The sequence below is a fragment of the Filicampus tigris genome, chromosome 16 (genome assembly GCF_054856515.1).
Source record: "Filicampus tigris isolate MCC_2025a chromosome 16, RoL_Ftig_1.0, whole genome shotgun sequence".
Lineage (NCBI taxonomy): Eukaryota > Metazoa > Chordata > Actinopteri > Syngnathiformes > Syngnathidae > Filicampus > Filicampus tigris.
This window is the reverse complement of record NC_141232.1, coordinates 14,182,082-14,205,763: the sequence shown is the minus strand read 5'-3', so window position 1 is coordinate 14,205,763 and position 23,682 is coordinate 14,182,082. Positions and strand designations below refer to the sequence as shown.

At 40.6% G+C, this 23,682-nt stretch overlaps 2 protein-coding genes across 2 annotated transcripts in view; both read left to right on the top strand.

The window, feature by feature from the left end:
- The window catches only part of LOC147134886 (microtubule-associated serine/threonine-protein kinase 1-like), a 46,193-nt gene extending 29,536 nt beyond the window's left edge, over positions 1-16,657 (top strand). The window contains 18 exon segments of the mRNA XM_086055131.1: positions 1,767-1,899; positions 2,160-2,227; positions 2,510-2,586; positions 2,701-2,909; positions 3,642-3,774; positions 3,776-3,851; positions 4,506-4,671; positions 5,697-5,798; positions 7,260-7,382; positions 7,496-7,605; positions 7,732-7,892; positions 9,633-9,892; positions 9,965-10,147; positions 10,245-10,474; positions 11,343-11,465; positions 11,545-11,678; positions 11,780-11,967; positions 12,998-16,657. Of these exon segments, the coding sequence (XP_085911257.1) occupies positions 1,767-1,899; positions 2,160-2,227; positions 2,510-2,586; positions 2,701-2,909; positions 3,642-3,774; positions 3,776-3,851; positions 4,506-4,671; positions 5,697-5,798; positions 7,260-7,382; positions 7,496-7,605; positions 7,732-7,892; positions 9,633-9,892; positions 9,965-10,147; positions 10,245-10,474; positions 11,343-11,465; positions 11,545-11,678; positions 11,780-11,967; positions 12,998-14,637 (4,116 nt within the window). The 3' untranslated portion in view covers positions 14,638-16,657.
- A 560-nt stretch (positions 16,658-17,217) lies between these two features.
- On the top strand, positions 17,218-23,487 carry LOC147134885 (cysteine protease atg4da-like). The gene is made up of 11 exons (XM_086055130.1): positions 17,218-17,340; positions 17,986-18,229; positions 18,320-18,403; positions 18,498-18,671; positions 19,498-19,798; positions 19,891-19,955; positions 20,094-20,242; positions 21,501-21,579; positions 21,672-21,748; positions 21,977-22,096; positions 22,178-23,487. Exons 2-11 carry the CDS (start codon positions 18,037-18,039, stop codon positions 22,349-22,351), a joined length of 1,416 nt encoding a protein of 471 aa, XP_085911256.1. The 5' UTR covers positions 17,218-17,340; positions 17,986-18,036; the 3' UTR covers positions 22,352-23,487.
- Positions 23,488-23,682: the final 195 nt, after the last annotated feature.

Genomic DNA, 23,682 nt, shown 5'->3' with positions numbered 1-23,682 from the left:
ACTGAGCGTAGATTAATTAAAACGGCATAAGAATATGATTTTTTCCAATACCCCACACCGGCATTTGTGCGCATGCAGCTACCTCACAAGATTGGTGAGCCGAGAGCATTTTGAGAGTTGATGTATTCATGCAAAAAAAAAAGAAAATGCTGCTTCAGTGTGAATCTTAATGCGTGGATCTTTAAATTCAACATCGGCACTCATACTCATTCATCCGCCCATTATACTCATTTAAGCATACTTCATGTATTGGGGACACAAAATCCAAACATTTGACACCAATCTGGTGTTAAAACAACCATCTGTTTGTCTGGATGTTATTTGCATTTAGATTAAAATTTGCCCTGCCATAGTGTGACTGATACTTGGCAGCAGCCCTATGCTGCTGGCTTCCTTCCCATCTGAGTCAGGCAGACCATGACAGCGGTGCCATTTACAGTTGGAAGATGCCTTTTTGAGTGTGTCTGGGGATTCCGGTGCGACGTCTATCAATCCCCTCACCTCGATGAGTCGCACACTGATGCAGCTTTTGAGTGACAGGTGACACATGCAGTGAAATGGTTCATCACTCCACCTATGCCCCCCATTTTCTAAATGTCACTGGTTTTGCATTAAGGTATATGAGATTGCACATTGTACATTTTGGGTATTGTTAACAACTATCCGTATTCCATGTTGTCTCACCTGTTGATTTTGTAGGGTTTTACATTCATACAATGCAGTACTCCCATCAAGCAGATCATTTTCCTATAAATTGCAAATGTACTGGAGTACAAAAATAGGTAGTGGTTGACCCAACCAGTTAAATATATCACCACAAAAATCAATCATGTCGAACATGTATTTTCAGATGAAGAACGCTTTAATACAGCAGTTCTCAAAACTTTTTATTCCACTTCACACCAAGCACCACCTAAAAAATACTTTCTCCAAGTATCTCCGTGATGACCAACATTGCAATACAGTAGTGTATGAGGTCTAAGTGTTCTTCAAAAATAGACATCGGCTATATTCCTAAAAAGTACATTTAATATTATTGTAAGCCACAGTAACATTACGCACAGTTTCAACGTTAATACTGTACCTAAATATAAGAAAACTGAATAAACAGATAAACTGACAGTTCAAATCTGTTGCATATTAAAGTTACAATAAAAATTGGGCGTAAAATAATGTAAAAATAATATTAAAATCATGGCTCAGCCTCAGAAAACAGGTGAGCTGTGATTGGTCGTTATCTGAGCCTTGAGCAACTCTGATGTCATTTTGCGGTCGACAGAAGTGACAAAATGGCCGCCCCCTGAGATGGCTAAAAATGGGTGGATTTGCTGCTTAACAGAAATTCCACAAACGCAACATTAATCAGAACGTTTCAACTAGTGGGCCTGCATACAACATATTCTTGAAACATAATATATATGGGTTAGCTTCCCCTTTCAAAAACAGTTCCTAACATTGCAATGCAAATGTATTGAACTCAAAAGTTAAATGCAAGGCAGGCAGTGACTCTTACACGTACCGCTCAGGCAGTGTTCCATGCCACATGAACATACTATAAACCTTTCAATAAACTTATATCCTTGTATGTGACTAATCCTCAATGTCTGTTTCTGACCTTGAGTGTCATTCCTTTGCAATATAAAACCCTGCAAAGATTCAATTTACCTTAAACTGTGGTGTCTTCCAGCCAACAGTCCATCCGTGTGATTTTTTTTGTGCTGTAGTCACCTGCTGCGTCATTCATGGTCTTCCGTTGTACTGCCCAGGAATTCAACCCTGAGGAGTTTTACCATCTGTTGGAGGCCGCGGAGGATGTTGCCAAGGAGGGTCACCTGATGAAAACTGACATCCCTCGTTATATTGTCAGCCAGTTGGGACTCACCAGAGACCCAATTGAAGGTGAGGGACCAAGGCAGGAACTACACAACGCTCACACTACACTACGCAAAAGTATTGGGTCACCAAAACATTTCATCTTCAGCTCACAATTTTGAATGCAGGAAAAACCCTGTCCTCTAAACCAATCCAGTCTTTCACAAATGTTTGTAGAGCTGTTTGCATTGCTCTGTGTGGCCCGATACTTTTGTGAATTTGTGTACAAAGCAGCATGCTGTACAAATTTAACAACTGATTCCGATTTGATATATGTCCCTCATCAGAGATGGTAAACCTTGATAGTTATGACAGCGAAGGACCTCTAACACCTGAAACAGATGACTCAACAGAGGTGAGCTGTATAGTTTTACTGTCGAGTCTAATGACAACAGTTAACCCAGTACACTTTATTTTTACATGTTTTATTATATGAAGCATACTCTTTATTGACAATCATCTACCACGAATGTATTCACAGTAAACTCAGTCTCCAGTTTTTGTCCCAACCTCGGTCTCTGTCTTTCATATTCAGATGAAAATCATCTATGCTTTACTTCATGATTATGGTTGATCATGTGTATTTGAATAGCTATGTTGCTAGGCAATTATTGACTCAATAATCTGTTATCCAAAGGGTAAGATTAGAGCAATGAAACCACCAGGTGAAGCAGACTTCCAGACCATCAAGCTCATTAGCCATGGAGCATATGGGTAAGTAGAGCAGCTGCTTCACTAATGATGATGAACAACAATAGACATGTAACGGGTCGGAATTGAAAATAGTCCTGAATAAGGATGGTTTCCTTTTCTTTTCTTTTTGATCAGTGCTGTGTATCTGGTCCGACACCTGGAGACACGCCAGCGTTTTGCCATGAAAAAAATTAACAAGCAAAACCTGATACTAAGGAACCAAATCCAACAGGCCTTCGTCGAGAGAGACATCCTCACGTTTGCCGAGAACCCCTTTGTGGTCTCTATGTTCTGTTCCTTTGAGACCCGTCGGCACCTGTGCATGGTCATGGAGTATGTCGAAGGTGAGAAAATGTGGTTACATGCGTTTCATTTTAGGTGGTGTGTGAAGAGTTTGTTCACAGTTGAACTATAAAACATGGATAATGAAAAACCTTTTAGACCATATCTCCTGAGCGGCGAAGGCTTGCTAGTGTTAACGAATGTTGATGTTTTTGTCATGGTACGTTAAACGTCGCAAACGGGCGCAAGAAGTTCGCCAACAGTTTTAACGGTCACAAACAGTTTTTCTTGTCACAAAGAAATTTTGAACATGCTTGGGGGGGTTTACTTAGCAGCCCTTATTTTGATTGAGAACAAATTCTCTCATCACCCCCACCCCCTCCCTTAGTGAATGTATTTTACCTTAGACCCGAAAAATGTATTTTGATCAGGAAAAACTTCAATGAGCCTTGCAAACTCCACCCTGCCCCCAGCCGTTGATTAATGTATTTTGTGTGGATAGTGAAAAAGTTGAGTGGCTATTAATAAACCTGGGAAACCAATCGCCAAAGTGGCTGGTGAGCAAAAATGTTAATATCAAGCCCTGCGTAGTTACAACCTTTGCTCTGGCCTCATGATCAAACTGAGGGGATCATCTGGTTTTGCCTTGTCCTTGTACCAAAATACAAGGAAATGAAGCTTAGCATCTAATAGCACAAAAACATTTCTGTGGGAATATTGTGCATCGTATAGGTTTGTCATTGTCATTGTTAATATTGGTGACAAACTTAATAAGTTCTGAATTCCACTGTCAGGAGGAGACTGTGCCACTCTGCTGAAGAACATTGGGGCTCTGCCGGTGGAAATGGCTCGGATGTACTTTGCTGAAACTGTCCTTGCGCTCGAATACTTACACAACTATGGCATTGTGCACCGTGACCTCAAGCCTGGGTCTGATGAGTCTGACCACCAACCTGTATGAAGGACACATCGAAAAAGACACTCGTGAGTTCTTGGATAAACAGGTAGGAGAGTGCACGCAAATCCAAGATGTACTGCACAGTGAACCACCAAAAGGTGGAAATCTGCGATAGAGAGAGTTTAAAAATGTTTTCTTAAATAGCTCTACCCCCGACTTTAAACACATTTCAACCTCTTAAAACAAACTTGGGAGAAAATATTGTACCTTAGTATTTGCAAATACTGCATTCTGAAGCACTTATTTTTCCTCTCTTGCTGTCAAGAAATGGGAGACTAGTGTACAAATCACTCAAAGAAAAAAAATGAATATTGTATACTGTATGTAAACATTCAAAATGTTCAACCAAACTATCATGAAAGCCCACTATCTTACTGTAAACACCGAAACACTATAAACGGGCTAACAGAAATGAGCATTGACATTATGGTCATTTTAAACCTTCAACCAACTGCCACTTTAAGATACAGAGCAGCAACACATACAACAACGGCGTACAGCATCATTCATGCAGCACGAGAGTAGGAAGACACTGCACATATTCTGAGTCATTAGTATAAATCTGTGCTCATATCGAGATTCATGTGTGTACATGCCATTCAGATGCTCACTTATTTTCAAACTTCAATTTTGATCTCTTCCATGATGATCCTGACAGGTTCAGTCCAACTAAAGATGTAAAACATGTTTTTTCCTCTAGGTGTGTGGAACTCCAGAGTATATCGCTCCAGAGGTAATTCTTCGTCAAGGTTACGGAAAGCCAGTGGACTGGTGGGCTATGGGTATCATCTTGTACGAGTTCTTGGTGGGGTGTGTGCCTTTTTTTGGAGATACTCCGGAGGAGCTGTTTGGGCAGGTTATAACAGGTGGGACATTTTAAATATATGCATGCACAGTAGAGCTGCCACGAACAATTATTTTGCTAGTCGACTAATCATTAACAGTAGTCCCGATTAGTGAACTAATCGGATAATATATACATTGCGGCAAATCACAGCAGAAAGCTACTGGTCTTATAATAACCATCATTTGCTTACAGCTTCAATTCTTTATGTGCAGTATATCTAATCATAGAGACAACTAAGATGATAGTACCTTCAACTTGTATTAAACTTTGCAACTTAAGCCATCATTCCTGACATGTTTATAAATGAAGGAGCAACTTAAATTGATGGCGATACTCTGGCTTTAAAATTTTTAGTGCAAATAGAACCAAAACTACACATTATGCAGAGTTGCACTAATACAGTCAAATGATCTATAAATACAAAAAGAAATACTTACTTAATACTTAATACTATACATATTTCACTTTTCTTGGGCACCATCTTAACATAGAAGGTAGTGAAATCAGAGGAGTAAATTGGGAAAATGCACTGTGCTAAAGAAAAAGAAAATAAACACTTGCATTGGTTTTTAATTTTGTCTTACTTTAACCTTTATCCAAAAGGTTTTGTTTTTTTTCACTAGTATGCAGAATTTAAAAGTAGTAAATCACAAAGTGGTATGCACCTGGAATAAAAAAAGGAAGAACTGTTTGTTTGTTTTTTTGCACTATAACATAGTATATTGCAACAATTAATTATGGGTGTTATTGTTTTGTGATGTCGATCGAGTGGCAAATATGTCATTTTTGTGTTGAGTGCTGATATTTCCCAGTTCAAGAATGCATCACTCGCGAGCTACGACTTTGATCGTCGACGTCGTCGTGATTAGTCGACTAATCTTGGCAGCCCTAATGCACAGTTTCATTATAGATTATATATATATATATATATATATATATATATATATATATATATATATATATATATATCCCATTATAGATTTTGAGCATTCCAGCTGTCTGACCTCTTTTGCAATTTTGTGTGACTTGTTGTGTCCCCCATAGATGACATTGTATGGCCTGAAGGAGATGAGGCACTCCCTGTGGACGCCCAACATCTCATCTCATCTCTTTTACAGACAAATCCACTTGTTCGACTAGGAACGGGTCAGTAATTTAGTTTTACATTCTTTAACAGTTTTTCACTGCATTCAAAAGAAAAAAGGCATTGAAATTAAGAATTCTTTTTGGTTTCTTGGCCAAATCTGGTAGTAACATAATAAGTATAGACTAACAAGCTGTAAAAAAGAAATGCCGTTATATAAGATCTAAAAATGAATAGAATTGTGTAAGTTAACAAAAATAATATAATAAGTGAAATAAAAGGGCGATGCACTCACAAGTGAGTCATTGAGCATAAGCATCTTAGCGGTATGGTGGTAAGCGTATATGTTTCACAGTCAAAGGTTCTGAGTTCGATTTTTGACCTAGCTGCGACTCAAATCAGAACAAGCAATATGGAAAAAGGATGGACTATATCAAGCATTTTTTTTATTTAAATGCATTTAAGAGAGACCGGTCTTCAACCCTTTATGAAATGTCCATTAAAATATTTAGATAATACATTACATGTCCTCTTAACTTTTATCTCAAATTGCATTTATCATTAATCATTATGTTGCATTATAATGCTTAAAGCGGAAGTCAACCCAAACATATTTTTTTCAAGAATATGTTCTATGCAAGCCCATAAGTTGAAACAAGGCATTCTGATAAAATATTGCGTTTGTGGAATAAGAGTTAATGTACTCGTTTTTGGCCATCAAAGGGGGCGGCCATTTTGTCTCTTCTGTCGACTGAAAATGACCTCGCAGTTGCTCAGGGCTCCAATCACGGCTCAGCTCCAGAAAACAGGCCAGCCGTGATTGGTGGTTACCTGAGCCCTGAGTAGTTGTGATGTCAGAATGCCTTGTTTCAACTAGTGGGCCTGCATAGACATATTTCCCCTTTAAGTATTTTAATGTATGGAAATGGTTTCAAATGGTGACTGGCCTGATTCACCAATAAAGTACGTCTGTAAGAACATTCTTAAAATGATTCTAAAAGAAATAATAATCATAATGATAATAATTCATCCTCTGCACTGCTTATCCTCAAAAGGGGCGCGGCTGTGCTGAAGCCTATCCCAGCTGACTTTGGGCAGGGTACACCCTGAAATGTTTGCCAGGCAATTACAGTAACAATAATAATGACAATAATAATGCGTGTTATGTAACTGTAGAATCACAGATGATGCGATGCATTGAACAATTATTTTGCTCATTCATGACACACTTAAATGTAAGCATTATTTGGGGTGTTCTTAATAAAGAGTTCTTGAAATGTGCCTAAGTGGGAATTTGTTCTTTAGAGTGGTTTGTGATGAAGCCAATTGTTCCTCCAACTTGCAATTAGTTTTTAGTTAAATATTTTATCAATTCAAATGTTACTAATAAATAGATGGCTGAAGTTGCCTGGTTGCATTTTCCTTTGTAATTTTGGGAGGATTTCTGGCTGCAGTTTTTCACTGTCTTGATCCCTCTTCTCCATAAATGTCCACCCGCTCCCACCCCAATCTTTCCCCTGTAGGAGGTGCTTTTGAAGTGAAGCAGCATTCCTTCTTCACAGAGGTGAACTGGAACAGCGTGCTGAGACAAAAGGCCGAGTTCATCCCTCACCTGGAGTCAGAGGAGGACACTAGTTATTTTGACAGTAAGTCTCCTGCTGTAACTTCAGTGTATGACCGAAAATTAGCACACTAACAAAAAGGGATGCCTATGCTTTCGACCTATTATAATTATTATTGTGATATTTCTCCACATTAGCACGGTCTGAGCGCTACCATCATGTGCATTCATATGATGAAGATGACACAAATGATGATGAGCCCGTGGAGTTACATCGCTTTTCTTCATGTTCACCCCGCTTTAGTAAGGTCAGACCTGCTTATAAGCCTTCTCTTACTGTGACTGATGACATGCAAATTTGAAATGCCTAACCATTGTTAAACTATATGCATGTAGGAATTAACTCATAGCTATTATGTTGTTTGTAAATGTAGGTGTACAGCAGTATGGAGCATCTGTCCCAGCTGGAGCATAAAGCCCCTAGTGTAACTTTAAGGGAGCACAAAGTTCCAAGAGAGGACCGAATGGCCAAGAGAGAAAGCCTGGGTAGTTTTACGCTCAGAGACAAGAGCTGGAGGACTGGATCACCTGAGATGTGAGTGCAGATTACTACATAGGGGAACCCAGAGACGACAAGATAAATAGATCTGTCTTTCCCTGTGATGCATTTTTTTAAAATTGCTTGCTGATTTCCAGAGCTGGGCACTTGACCCTTTTTTGCCGGTCCGGCCGCGACCCTCCAACATTGACCTGGGTACCCTTCCGGCCGCGACCCCCCGCCCTTATTCATAAAAATTATCACCCCCCCGCCCCGTTCCTCCTGCCCAAAAAAGTGTCCGTGATTGACGCCGCCGCGGGAGGGATGCGAACAGCCGAGGCTTTTTAAGGATCATGAGCTGGCTAATTTACGATTCAAACCCGCTGTGGACACGCTTCAAAATGCGCCACTAGTACTTTACTACTTACCCAACTGCGTGTGATTACTTCCATTGTGAGCCCCGGGGTTGGTTTTGGTGTATTGTATAATTATTTGGGTCCAATAGACGGCCAGAAGTCGCAGTCAACAAGTCACTTATTTATTTTGCACACTTCCTCTCCTTCACGGCCTTCAAAATAAAAGCATACCAGCAATCCACTATACACAGCAGGTTTGCTACGGCATATTTCCGGAAGTAGGGAAGACGCCAGAAAAAGTACATGAACTCCACCTTGATGTGCCAGTGTCATCCTTGAGTCAGTACTGCGCGCATCTTGAATATACTTGTGGACACAAGTTGGACACAAGGGGCGTCGCTTCAAACACACAGCGACAACAATGGATATCGTGCCTGCTACAACCATAAAGGGACCGAGATGACTAGACTATGCATTTAATGTTATTCCCAAACTAGCTTGCTTTGCAGCAGCAACGAGCTGCGTGGTGCATTCTCTCCTCCGTGTAGGAAACTGTATGTCATCGCAACATGTGACATAATGGACCGATCAGAGCAGCAACAATTCCTGACGTGTGCGTGGCATGTGTTGCAGACCTGTCGCCAACAGCACAATGCGTCGGTCACGTGAATCAATGCGGCAGTTGTCGCTCGCGCCGACACGGGAGTAGAATTTTGGCCGCCTCGCAGCCACGTCAAACACATGAGGGCCGATTATGGGCCGGACTAAAATCCACTTCCGGCCATGCTTAGTCCAGCCATTTTTAAAAATTTGTCACCCCCCACCCCTGCGCCCCAAAAATGGGCATTCGGCCGCGCCGGAGGGTCCTAACAATCCAGGGACGTACTGACCAGCTCTGCTGATTTCATTTCTAAAGAAAGTGACAGTTCTTTACAACTTAAAGGGAAGTCAACCCCAAACTTTTCTTGACAATAATATGTTGTATGCGCCTCCATTAGTCTAAACACATCATTCTGATTAATATTGCATTTGTGGAATATGAGTTAAGCAGCAAAATCCACCCGTTTTCAGCCATCTCAGCGGGCGGCCATTTTGCCACTTGCTGTCGATTTCAAATTACATCACGGTTGCCCAGGGCTCAGGTTACGACCAATCACGGCTCACCAATTTTCTGAAGCTGAGCCACGATCGATGTTACCTGAGCCCTGAGAAACTAGATGTCATTTTCAGCTGACAGCAAGTGACAAAATGGCCGCCCACTGAGATGGACCACAATGGGTGGATTTTACTATTCACCTCATATTCCACAAACACAATATCAATCAGAATGCCGTGTTTAGACTAGTGAGGCTGCATAGAACATATTATTGTTAAGATTTTTTGGGGAGTTTATTTATTTATTTATTTTTTTAAAGAAACAATTCTTTTTTCTTTCTTACAGGAAGCGTTTGTCCTGTTCAGAGTCTTCCTTCACCGAGAGTGACTACAGTCCTCCATCTGGAGCCCGAAGGCGCTTCTCTGCCCTCATGGACACGCACCGCTTGGCCTCACCTCTCGAGGTCGATTCTGAACAGTCCCTATCTCGGAGCCAGCCTCAAGTGAAGGCCAGGGGCACCTCTCTGGAAGGAGCCATGGGTGCCATCTCCTCGCAAGGGGATCTGAGGACATTCCTGAAAGAAAGCAATGGGTTCACAGCTGGAGGTAAGCAAAGCAGATCACAATTACAGCAATGCCCGAAATGTTTATGTAACACTCTAATGTTTTGTTTACCAGCCAGTGCTGCTGTTCTGGGGCTTCTGGAGCCCCAAGGGCCCAGAGGGGCCACCACGGACTTGGTGCTGCGGAGAGTTCGGCACCAGCAGCTCTCAGCTGAGGGAGAAAAACGCAACTCTCGACCAGGGAATAAAGTGATCAAATCTGCTTCTGCCACAGCTTTATCTGTCATCATTCCTGCCGGTAAGACATTGTAATACACTTCTAAGTGTCAAAACCCTTTTTCTTTTAAATCACAAATTATGATATATTGCGTCTTTCTTAATTCTCCTCCCCTCAGTGGAGCAACATGGTGCCTCCCCCCTAGCGAGCCCAATGTCTCCTCGCTCCCTCTCGTCCAACCCCTCCTCTCGAGACTCCTCACCCAGTCGAGACTACTGTCCAGTAGTAAATGTCTTGCATTCCCCAATCACCATCCACCGCTCTGGGAAGAAGTATGGCTTCACTCTCCGAGCAATACGGGTCTACATAGGAGACAGTGATGTCTACAGCGTACACCATATGGTCTGGGTGAGTGAGCATGACGTGTGGCCAGTTCCCAACGGGATCAGCCCAGGGTGTAGTCTGCCTCTTGCCCGGGCAGCCAGAATAGACTCTAGCCCTATGACCTTGAAAAGGACAAGTTGTGAAGAAAATAGATGGATATACTCTATGAGCAATTTTCCTTCCATCTGTTTTCTGCAGTATAGATCTTTTCACCATGATGTCGAATGTACTTCCGGGTGGCAAAACCTCAAGCTAACGCTGATTACACCACTATTAAACAAACATTTACATGTCATTTGAACAAGGCAGAATGACTGAGAAAACAGTAAATGGTTTAGGTGATGGTTTTGGCCTTCTTCTCTAAATTCAAGCATGCATGGAATAGTGACAGAAGCTGGTTATAATTTACATTCCAGCAGGTAGGTTAACTCAAACATAGCTAACGTGATCATCAAGGAACTGGATAATTAATTAACTTTTCTTTTTCTTGGATCAATGACACAATGGTGGTCTTTTGATGGTGAACTGGATAGCTCGCTATAACACTGATGTTAGCAGGCTAGCCATTATGTATAAGCTTTAATGGAAATGGAGCCAATGATATTTGGGGTATACCTAGCAGTGCAACCCCAAACACAACACATTTTTGTTATTGTTTTCAGTTCAAGTGATTGGTAGTCAATCACTTTTTGCCACCCTGGCGGCAAATATTCAAAATCATTATGAAAAGGTCTATGCTTTTTGTCCTTATTAGGGCGGTGGTTGAGCTGGAGACTAACCCAGCGAGTGGCAAGGTACACCCTGGACTAGTCGCAAACCAGTTGCAGACAAGTGATCTTTTCAGGCAAAAGTAGTTGTTTTCGTTATTAAGTCAATTTATTATTTATATCAGCATGTAGAGGATGGAGGCCCCGCCCAAGAGGCTGGACTTAGTGCCGGTGATCTCATCACTCATGTAAATGGGGAGTCAGTTCACGGTCTGGTCCATACAGAGGTGGTGGAGCTCATCCTGAAGGTGAGATGGTGTTATCCATCTACACGACTTCAATAAATAACTTGCATGTAAATTAACATGAGTGATATTTAATCTTCAGAGTGGAAACAAAGTGACCGTTACAACGACTCCCTTTGAGAACACCTCTATAAAAGTGGGACCTGCACGCAAAACTAGCTATAAATGCAAAATGGCACGACGCAGCAAGAGGCCAGGAGCCAAAGAAGGCCAAGAGTGAGTTAATGAAACATGCAATTAAAAGCAAGCAATGACAAACACTTTTTAGCTTGTCTGCAGTCACATCATTTCTTGTATTCCATTTGGTTATGTTACAGTAAGAAGCGCAGCTCACTGTTCAGAAAAATCACCAAGCAGTCCAATTTGCTCCACACCAGTCGGAGCCTCTCCTCTTTGAATCGCTCACTATCATCTGGAGACAGTCTACCTGGATCGCCCACCCACAGCTTCTGCGCCCGCTCACCCACTCAGAGTTTTCGATCCACTTTGGAATCTCCATACATGGGTTAGTATGTGTAATCATGAGCGCTATTTCCATTGCTAATCTTTCTGTTTGCAAACAATTACTGCACTGTATATTCCAATGCAAGATTCTCTTTGTGTAGATTTAAAAATAGGATTTCATGCAAAAAACTCTTGAGCCCCTTGAAATTTGACAAGCCATGCTGTATAAGTGGAAACCAACCCAAAAATGTTCCTTACAATATTATGTTCTATGTAGCCCCACTAGTCCAAACACGACATTCTGATTAATATTATGTTTTTCTGTCGACTGAAAATGACATTGCCAGTTGCTCAGGGCTGAGGTGAAGACCAATCACGGCTCACCTATTTTCTGAAGCTGAGCCATGATCATTTTTTACCTGAGCCCTGAGCATCTAGGATGTCATTTTCAGCTGACAGCAAGTGACAAAATGGCCACCCACTGAGCTGGACCAAGATGGGTGGATTACTCCCGCGACCCTTGCGAGGATAAGCGGTATAGATGATGGATGGATATATTTACCTCATATTCCACAAACACAATATTAATCAGAATGCCATATTAACAGTAGGCTAGTGGGGCTGCATAGAACATATTATTGAAAAGAAAATTTGGGGGGTTGACTATCCTTTTAAACAAACGAGCCATATTGAATAGGGGAGTCTCAAAATATGGGAAAAATGTGGAGAACGCCTATGCTATTGTGAATTACTGTATTCTGGTTTCTCTTAAGTTTCAGCTAGCAGTCAAAATCAACAAAAGGCATGTTTTTAAAGGGTATATGTGCATATTTTCAGTGCATTAAAACTACAAAAAGGGGTTGTGACACACAAAATACCCAACAAAATCTATAGTACAAAAACAAACTTTTTCAAAGGATTGAATAAACATTTTCAAAATGATCCTTGTTCACTCGATGCTACGAAAATGACTGTAAACACTGTCATATGCATGCGTGAGCTGTCGTTACGGAAAAAGACTCTTGTCTGGAAAAGCCTTTTAAATACCTTTTGTCTCTAGTGGTCCCTAAGATATGACTTTCTCTCCCTAGGCACTTCCTCGCAGAGCAGCTCCCCAGCATCGAGCACCCCCAACTCCCCAGCCACATCACACCACATGAGGCCCAGCTCTCTACATGGCTTGTCGCCCAAACTTCACCGCCAGTACCGCTCTGCTCGCTGCAAATCTGCTGGCAACATCCCCTTATCGCCTTTAGCCCACACCCCCTCGCCCACCACATCTTCCCCTCCCCCTCTGAGTGGCCACACAGTAGGCAGCTCCAACACCACGCAAATGTTCCCCGTCAAGCTCCACTCGTCGCCACCCATCGCCCGTCCTCGTCCCAAGAGTGCAGAGCCACCCAGATCTCCCCTTCTGCAGCGAGTGCAATCAGCAGAGAAGCTCGGAGCGCCTGTTCTGCCTTCCTCCTCATCATCATCATCGTCGCCTTCTCCTCTGACAGGAGGCGTGTGCCTACGCAAGCACAGTCTGGAGGTGACACACGGGGACTACAGAAGAGAATCCTTCCACTGTGAGCACAGCCTACAGAGTCTGCTCGAAATGGAAGGTGAGAATGGACCTGCTCCACCTTCTCCCTCATCCTCTTCCTCCCCTTCTCCACCTCTGGGCGGGGAAAACAGTAGTTTGAAGCCTGTTAGAAGGCTGGGTAGGCAGGAATCACCACTTAGCCGTGACACCATAGTAACCGTAACAGAGAAAGATACCCAAACCACGGCCTCTGAGCTTGTTGGGTCTAATACTGAGACCAAAACAACAAAAAGCGAATCCACCGTTGACCCAAATAAAACATTATCCACCTCCGGGGTTCTACAGAGCTCAGCTGTGATTGAGACCACCTCTCCTCTAGTAGTCGCCCCGTCCACCGCTGAGACCAAGCCGAAACAGGGGGTCAAACCTCAAAATGCAAACGCTGTGACTTCTGAGGTTACTGTCTCTAAGAGCAAACCTTGTGAGAAAGTTTCCACTCCAGGGACAACTAAGTGCCTCCAATTGCAAGAGAAAAAGCAGAAGGATGCTCAAGTAGAAAGTGTCTCTTCAAGTAAAACTTTCGGAAATGCCGAAGACAAAACCAAATACGTAGCAGGTGCGGACAAAGGTGGCTGTCGCAAAGGATCAACTACAGAGTCATCCAAACCTCGTAAAGCCACAGAGTCCGTTGAGAAAGAAAGCAGCGGTTGTGATAAAAAAATGGAGATGACCAGGGTTAAAGGTCCTGCACCTCCAGCTCCGACCCCAGTGCATGCCCGCAGTGCAACAAATGTACCAGTAGCAGTCAGCTCCAAAGTAGAAAGAGCATCAAAGAGCTATCGGGGAGTGAAGGAGGACAGGGCGCACCTGGAGGTGTTGGAAGAAAACCCCATGTCCCCTTCTTCTAATGCATCCTCACCTTGTTCCAGCAAGCCGCGCGCCATGTCTCCCGGGGATCGAGGCAGCTTTGTCACGCAGCTCACAAGCGTCGCCAAGACGGTACTCGGGCCCATGAAAGGGGGGTCGCAAGACTGTTCCAAGGTCAAAGACACCTATAAGTCAGGCGAGGAAAAACGAGGCAGCTCAGCGGGAAAAGTGGAGGCTTCAAGTGCGGTTGGACGACGTGGGGCGCAAACAACATCTGCTGGTAGTGCTCTCCAGTTGGATAAAGGAAACACTCGGGGCTCAAAGCATCATTCGTGAGAAAGAAGCGGAAGAAGCCAACCCTCCAATGCTTTGCCTTTTACTGTAGAAGCACCCAAACATATCATCTAAATTAACACCTTTTTAGTCAAACATAACTGCCTGAAGAGAAATAAACTGTATTTCAGATTTTTGACATAATGAGAAAAAAAACCCCAAGATGCATCAACTACTGTTAGAAAATGTGTGCACACTGTAGCGTATTATAGGCCTGTGGATGTCTTTGTCACAATGTGCTATAGAGATATTGAAAAAAAAAACAAAAAAAAAACATTGCATGTTGTACATGGAAAATCAAAGACATTTTAAAAGCAGATGAAAATGAAAAAAATAATACTGAAGACCATGAGGTAGTAAACACTGTGAACAACTTTGCATCCATCTCAACATGCAAACCGCATTCCATTTAACTTAGTTTGGATTAGTTTAGTTAGCAGAGTGATAAAATGTAGTCTTGTATAAAAAAGGATAGCAGGGAAAAAAAAGGCTAGCGTAGTAGAGCCTGGACCAAAATACCAAAATACTTGGTGTCAAAGGAGCTGGCTGGTGTTCCGATTGGTTAAAGGGCTGAATTCCAGTGGGATAAAGTATGAGATGAACTTGCACAGGGACACTATGCAATGTGCTAATAATGCCACTTTAGGTGTCCAGGATTACTAAATTTACATTGTGTCGTTGACCAGTAGAGGTGAAAAAGAAGTAGTTGCAATAAGCCTAGCAAATCTATTTTGCTTTCAAACTTGTCCCTTTTGATGTGTGCAATTGCTAATGTATGTGAATTCATTGTATGTTAATGGTGTTATTGAGGACAAAATGGTCATAAACTAACACTTAAAAGTTGGTTAAAGACATACGTTTTTCTACATATGCTGGTATATGATACATTTTATATTTCATAATTTATTGTGGAAGAATGTTGTGGTGGTTTCATTTCTTTTGTTTACAGTTTAAAAAATACAGGTGTCTGCTAAATGTACAGTACATGAAAAATATTGCATGTAATATCTTCTGGACAGTTGTCATCTGAGTGCAACACAAAAACAATGCATTTTAGTAATTAGTATAATTCTCTTATGCAAGGGGGAAGGATAAATACTCTCTATGAATGTCCGATCAGCGTCTCCTCCTCAGCATTACTGCAATTCAAAAAAGAAGAAGAAAAATCTAAATGCATGCATTGCCTCAATGCAAAGTGTAAACCAAACATTATTGCGTCGGGTCACAAAAGTCTGAAGAAATTATTATGGTATTGTAAAAAGAAACTGTGCACGTTTAGTTTTCATTATTTGGCACCGTCTGACACAGATGCAATTTGCTGCGCAGGTTAATGGGGATTTAGATACAATTTTAACCTTATGTAAAGGTACAGGTTGAATCATATTTAGAAGTGATGTCTCAGACAGTAACTAATTTCTTTAGCACATTTCAAGGTTATGAACGGCGCGTTACTATTGTTAATTATGGCCTAGATGTGTTTGCCATATCAATATAAACTTAAATTATGATTTTGCGTAGCCAAACGCAGGTTAGTGATAAACTGTGTCGCATTTTGGGTTAGGAACGGAAGTCCGTCGCAAAGCGAGGACCCCCTTTCAAGATAAAGTCCTCGATCGCAGTGCTTGTTTCTCCACTCTGGTCTCTTGAAATCAAAACGTTACCTTTAAAACCCCTCGTGTGCAATGTTAACATTAAAGTTCATAGTATCAAGATAGGGCTTGGTTGTGTTGATTTTTAAAGAGACGTATACTTCCTCATGTTCATCTCCCGGTACATTTTCAATCTGTTCTTGTGTCACGTCGTAAAACACCTGTATACTTACCTTACACTGCCATCTTGTGGTTGACTTGCCACAAAGGCTGATTTGGCTGAGAATTCTGATGTCAGTGAATATGTTTATGTTTTTAAAAATGTTTTTTTAAGTTCCATAAAAGCTTATGAGTTTTTATTTCATCCAATGTGCTGTGTAAGGGTTCAGAGTGGAATATCTTCCTTTCGCATTAAACAAATGTTTTGTGTGTCATGAGTTGCACTTTATTTTTGTCAAATATTGTCTTATAGCAAACCATTACTATAATATTATTGTTAATGATTGACCATGTTAAACGTAGTCATACATCTAAATATACCGGTTTACGTTCCAAAAACTCACTGTTAGTCACAAAAGAGAAGTGGTCAGGTGTCATTAATATATCATTAATTTAGCCAACGACATTCAGTACAAAGAGGAACGTGTATGCCAAGTAAAAAAAGAACTTTGGACACAATTTCCTACTTTGCTGCAAACATTTTGGAAATGAATACAAGCTAAAACGCCTATAAACATTAAATTAAAACAGGAATAATTAAATTTCAGTAAATGTACAGTTACCAGTCATGTTTCATGGTCTGTCCATTGTATGGTCCCATATTTCTATGCATGAACAAGAGGATGTGTATTTTAAATTCCTGTGTTGCGAGAAAAAAAATAAAAACAGAAGAAATGTTTATTCGTTTGCTTTCTTCAAGAAGACAATTTTGTCGGTCGAGGATTTAGGAATATCATTGGCTCAGGATCAGCCAATCATATTAGAGCTTGCTCGTTCCCGGAAGTAGAAGCTGATGGTCTTCGTTTGCTGAATAGTATCATCGATACTAGCTCTCTGAATTGCAGTCTGATATCACTGGTTAAACAGAACTTTACAGAAAGATCATGTCTGGAAGAAGGTAAACAACACTGTCATTTACTAGCAATATAGTGCATTTTATTCGCAACTTTGTGTTACTAACCTGCAAGCACCGGTGATTAAAAATAAAAATTGGAAACAAGTAGCTATATAATTAGTTGGTATTTAATAGCCAATCGTACTTCACGATTAGGATGGGTATTTTTAGGTAGCAATAGCCTTTTGCTTTTACATATATACTATTACTACTTCAGATTGTCACATAGAGATATTATAAAACTGAAATTAGAACATAATTAGAACGTTAAAAATGCATAAACTCATTTTATTTATTTTTTTATTGTTTTGCCTATGAATATGTTCATAGTAATTTATTTACAATGATGATGTACTTCGCAATAGATATTTTTCTCCTGACAGACTACTTTTTTTTTAACTAACCAACTGTGCCGTCGTATCCTTGATGCTGTGGGCAGAAGAATCATATGCCACCAGCAGCTCTTAATTGCTGGAAGTAAATATCTGAAATTCCTTGAGTCACAGGGTGCGGTCACATGGTTTCCTTCTCTTAACTACCAAACGAGATGTCATGCATCAATACACATCATCAGGATAGGAGAAATAACTTGTTCAATGGTCATTGACAGTTGTTCTTTTGTTATGTTTGTTCTTCATCTGCATATAGCTGCTCTGGCTATAAGGAGTGTTCCTTCAATGCCAGTCTTGTTCAAATCTGATGGTTATGAACCCCAGTGGCTTCTCAACTTACTCTGAGAGCCAGTCTCCTGCAGATGAATACATGGACGACTGGCTCTTCCTCTCTTCTTCCTCGGCTGCTTCTCCCTGCAATGAAGTGTGCAGAGAAGACACGGAGGAAAGAGGCAAACTCAAATCTAAGTTGGTCTCAGCATGGAATAGTGTCAAATATGGTTTGTCATATCTGCCAGACTACATTACAACTACAAGTGTATTTGTTTCTGTGTGATTTGGTCTTTTGAAGGTTGTTTCTCATTAATTAGGCTGGTCCTTCAAGCAGAAATCAAATTTGAACAAGAGCTCTCCTGTGATTATGTTTGGAAAGTCATATCAGCTCAGGGATCAAGGTGAGTTTGCGTCCGCGAATTCAGGCAGACAATTTAAGAATGATGCCTCATTGCTTTTCAAGATAATCAAATGTTTGTCTTACTACAATGTCAGGGGAGAACGAGTGTTTCCACCGCTCCTTTGCAGCTCTCCTGTGGTTGACATACAGACGAGGTTTCCCTCAGCTGAAAGGCTGCTCTCTGACCACTGACAGTGGCTGGGGATGTCTTCTCCGTACAGGGCAGATGTTGCTAGCCCGAGGCCTACTTTTACACCTGATGCCACAAGGTGACACACAAGCACAAGATGAGAAATATGAAGCATACATTCAAGAGCTTGGATCCTAGTGGCTTGCAAGGACTTGGCAACATTTCTTAGAAAGAAGTCGAATTGTGTAGAATTATTAGCAGTTGAACCAATGTTAGCATGTCAATAAATTGAAATGTATTTTAATACACAACACTGGATGTAAACAATAGAGATAGAACGATATGCATTTTTCAGGACCGATACAGATTATTTGTAGTCAAGGAGGCCGATAACCGATATTTGGAGCCGATATTCATTTTCAGTGAAAAGGAAATTATTTGCATCAAATTCTAAAGAAAATTTACTCTCAACTTTGTTGCAACGTCTTTAAGCATGTTTATTGAACAATGTTCCAGGTTTGCATAATGGTGATTTTTCTTTTTAAATCATTATTACATCTCTGTTATAAAATTCTAACAAAAGGTTCAGGGAGCGCCTAGGACTGTCAGCATGTCTTAAAAAGGATAAAGGAAAACGTAAACAAGAGCTCCATGTAGTTTATTACAGTAAATAAAAATTCCAAAATGACAGGAATGTTAAACTTTAACATATCTTAGTTTTGATTTCCATAGTTTTAAATTGATTTATTATCGGCCAGCAGAGTTTTAAAAAAGGCCGATGCCAATATTTGCCGATAATCGGTCTATCCCTAGTAAACAATACTATACTGTTTTTATGAGGCTTCATGGACATGCTAAATTGTTGTGAAATACAGTTTGGGTTTCAAATATTGCTTTTGCGACAAGTCCCGTGCATGTATATACAGGTCCCATGACCATCTTTTTTTTTTCTTTATCTTTTCCAGGCTTGACATGTTCTGTAAGCAATCACATGTTCAAAGATGATATGGATCTCCCAGAGATCCGCCCTGAAGCCAGAGCCGCGTGTATGCAGAATTCCAAAGGGCTCAGAAAGAGTGTTCGAAAGCTTAGTTTAGGTTCCCTACTGGACAGATGCATGGAGTCTACACACAGAAAAGTTGTATCATGGTTTGCAGATCACCCCTCAGCTCCTTTTGGGATACATCAGCTGGTAGAGTTTGGCAAAAGCTTAGGGAAGAAAGCAGGGGACTGGTACGGCCCGTCAATTGTTGCACATATTCTGCGGTCAGTAATAGTCAATTTGTGTATCCTGTCCGAGATACCTTGCAGTATAGTGGTGACATGATGACACCACCCAGAACGTTATTTTGTTTTAGGAAAGCTGCAGAAGCATCGGCTGACCTTCCCAATCTTGTCATCTACGTTGCGCAAGATTGCACCAGTTAGTACTTCATTCTATTCTTGAAATTTGTTTATACATAGTCACCCACTTCTGCTTTAAAAGTAGAACTTAGAACAGGACAGACATAAAAATGTATGCTGTGTTGTGAGCTTTTTACAACTCTCTTGTTTTAATCAGTCTACAAAGAAGATGTGAAAGAATTGTGTGGACGGCGTCTTTCCGGGATCTCTGCTGCATCTATTCAGCCTTGTAAGGCCATCATCTTGCTGGTGCCTGTGCGACTTGGTGGACAAGAACTCAATCCTGCCTATATCACCTGTGTCAAGGTAGTCTGATAAACAGTGGGCACCGGCTTTTTGCGGGGGATAGGGTCTGGGCTTACCCACTAATTGCGAAAATCTATAAATAATTGACGCCTATTATAATTGCATGGAAAAAATCCATGAAAAATTGTTTTTTTTAAAAGCAAAGAAAGTCTTGAAAATGTGGGGATAAAGCTCCATTGTAGGCATTTTCTATGAAAAACTATGTGGAGGTCCACTGTATATTTGCTTCGGTCTCAGGGAAAGTAAATTACTAGTAATAGATACAGGGCGTTGTCAGTTTACGGCAGAGTTCTGTTCCTACGCCACCGACCTAACGCACATTTATAATTTGTAATTTTAGGTCGACTTCCCCTTTAATAAGGAACGACCAACTGGTTTTCATTTTTGGATACACATAAATCAACATTTTATACTTAAATTTTATTTATACTTAAATTTTAATTGCATAGCAGAACACAATTTTCCTCTCAACAAACATTCGTGAGATTTTAGTCAAATCCCCCCATTTTTTAAACAAATGTTATTGAATCAATCAACAAACAGTACAGCATTTTCAAACATTAATATGCAACATTTTTTGACTATATATTTTCATATAAATTCAGCGAGTCGATTAACTTTTACAGATGTGATTAAACAAATCTCTCCCCATAGTTTTTGGTCAAAGAGACGACTGACGTCAGAATCACAGTAACGATTTAGCCGGCTTAAAACAACACACTTGAGTAAGCCTGGTTTGTTAAAAAGACGATCACGTAAATAAGCGGGTTCTCGAGGCAGAAAAATACCTCGAACATTTTTTTTTCAACCAACGTACTCGGATTACTCGATGAATCGTTTAAGATCTACCGACACTAACACATTTGTTAAGACATAAAGTAAATATATGTATGAAAAACACTTCTTGGCCATCATAACTCCAAAACAATCTCATGAAATCTGTTTGATTGTTGTATCTTGTAAAAACATGGTCACTCACTGTAAGTATACTGGATTATTCTACAATGCGGCAAAACTATTTGTAGTAGTGAGGTGATAATGCTGCTAAATGGTGTGGAGTTTAGCGATATTTATTGGCATGTTGGTGAGTAGGCAATCTGGCATTGCCATAACAATGACAAAGACACTGTCGTATCTCAAGTGTATCATTCCTATTAGTTCGTAGCTTGTTGTTTTTATTGTATATTTAGTCGGGTTGCGTAATTACTTCATGGTTGTCTACAAACAACAAAACATTTTCCACTCTTTTTCTTAATAGAAAATGCTGAAGTTAGAATACTGCATCGGTATCATCGGTGGCAAACCAAAGCACTCTCTCTACTTTATTGGTTTCCAAGGTACAGTATGTCTGGTTCCATGTATTGTCTTGCAATTATTTAGATTAGCTGTAGGAATTTTGTTTTACGTATGACTTTCTGCTTTGTTGAAGATGACCATCTGTTGTACTTGGACCCTCATTACTGTCAACCCACAGTGGATATAACAAAGGCCAACTTTCCTTTAGAGGTATTCAGAAATAGTGTTACTCTTCTTTCTGCCACTGTGACAAGTGGTAAAAATATTTTTTGGTACTTGCACATCAGATCCATATCCTCAACAATTAATCATGTCAAAAATTATTCCTGTGATAAAAACACGCCAAAGCTAGTGGTGGCTGGAGACTTTTGCTTAGTACTGTATGTAAAGATAAAAGATAAAATGAATGTTCTTTAATTTCATCTCTACATGTTACAGTCATTCCACTGTAAATATCCGAGGAAAATGCCTTTTTCCCGCATGGATCCCAGCTGCACTATTGGATTCTATGCAAAAGGTCAAAAGGACTTTGATGTGCTGTGCAGAGTTGTAGATGAGGTAAGTGGTTATGTGGAACATTTACATCCAACGAGATAATTCATTACCATTAATTTGGTACATATGTTACTGCTGCCCTAGGCTGTCTCCACCTCTGCCGAGACGTACCCCATGTTTATATTTGCGGAAGGTCATGGTCGAGTGGAGGAGGAGGAAAGCAAGAGCCCAGCCAATAACATCACTTATATCCAGAGAAAGACTGAGCTCAGGAGGGTCGACACTAGTGACAGCATGGATGAGTTTGTTCTACTGTAAGCAAACAACCGAAATGGTTTAAGGAAAAAAATGCTCAACTAAAAGCCCAAGATGTTTTGAATATCTTAAACTGAGAGCATCATGGTGGATTTGTGGTAAACACATCTGTCTTACAGTTCTGAGGTTTGGGTTCAAATCTCCGTCCGTCCTGTGTGGCGTTTGCATTTTCGTACTCCGGCTATGACGACTTTAAAATGCCCATTTACTGGATCCACATTATAGATGAGAATATGAGTGTGACTGGTAGTTTGTGGACCAGGCCAGAGTGTAACCTCCCCCTCACCCAACAGGGAAAGATTGAAAACAGGCAGGACCGGTGATTGAGGACCGAGTTTGCACACCCCTGGTTTAGAACATAGGCTGTGTTTGGAAATTAATGGGAGCGGAGCGCACTCTACCTCTCTGAACACACACACACACACACACACACACACTTAGAGTAGTGCACAGGCGTTAAGAGTAATTTGAATGCACCCTTTACCTGTATATGTTCGTGGCCCTTAGACACTGTGTTGTCCTTTTCAGTCAACAGCATGTGACAAGACAAAATAGCCTCCCCCTGAGATGGATAAAAACAGGTGACATTTTCTGCTTAATTTATGTTCCACAAATGCAATATTAATCAGAATACTGTGTTAAGACTAGTTAGGGCACATAGAAAATGTTATTGTAAAGAAAAAAAATTGACTAGGTGTCACTTTTAAATGGAGTAATCATTAGACCAATGGCACAACACATTATTTTACGTGTATTGTTTCATAAGGTGAAATTTCATGTTGCTCTCAGGGCAATGGTATATTTTTCTAATACTGTGTTCAACAACATAAAATGATTATTGTACTGGCAATATGAACAATATGTCTGGAAGTGCTACAGTGACAGCTTTTCACTGTTTGAAAGCATGTATATGAACATGTGACATTTAAAATAACTTAATATTGCCAAGGATGTAGCTGATTAGTGTCCTTGAATGTTGGAACTGGACTCAGGAAAAAAAATTAATGCTCAGTGATCCGTGTATATTATTTTATTGTATTTCCTTTTTTTTTTTTTTTTTTTTAAGAAATTGCGCTCTGTGTTGCACTATACTGTACAATTTTTCATAAGGAGGACAAGGAATAAACATGCTGAAAATAGTCGTCTCTTTGCACACTTTTTCATTTTCCTTTTCTTTAATTTTTTTTTTATTTGAATTCCTGCTAAGAAAGTTTGACCCAGGTAAGGGTTATTCGTGGGACCGCGGAAGCTCCCGGACGTGCCACCTTTCCTCATTCTGGCTCCCATTCATTCCGAGCGTTCGTTGTTTCCATCACAGGGCCCACAGGGAGCGA

Coding starts and splice junctions, on each gene's coding strand:
- LOC147134885 (XM_086055130.1), top strand. CDS start 18,037: ATGGTTATGAACCCCAGTGGCTTCTCAACTTACTCTGAGAGCCAGTCT. Junction 19,799..19,890: donor ATTGTTGCACATATTCTGCG/GTCAGTAATAGT, acceptor ATTTTGTTTTAG/GAAAGCTGCAGAAGCATCGG. Junction 20,243..21,500: donor CCTATATCACCTGTGTCAAG/GTAGTCTGATAA, acceptor TTTTCTTAATAG/AAAATGCTGAAGTTAGAATA.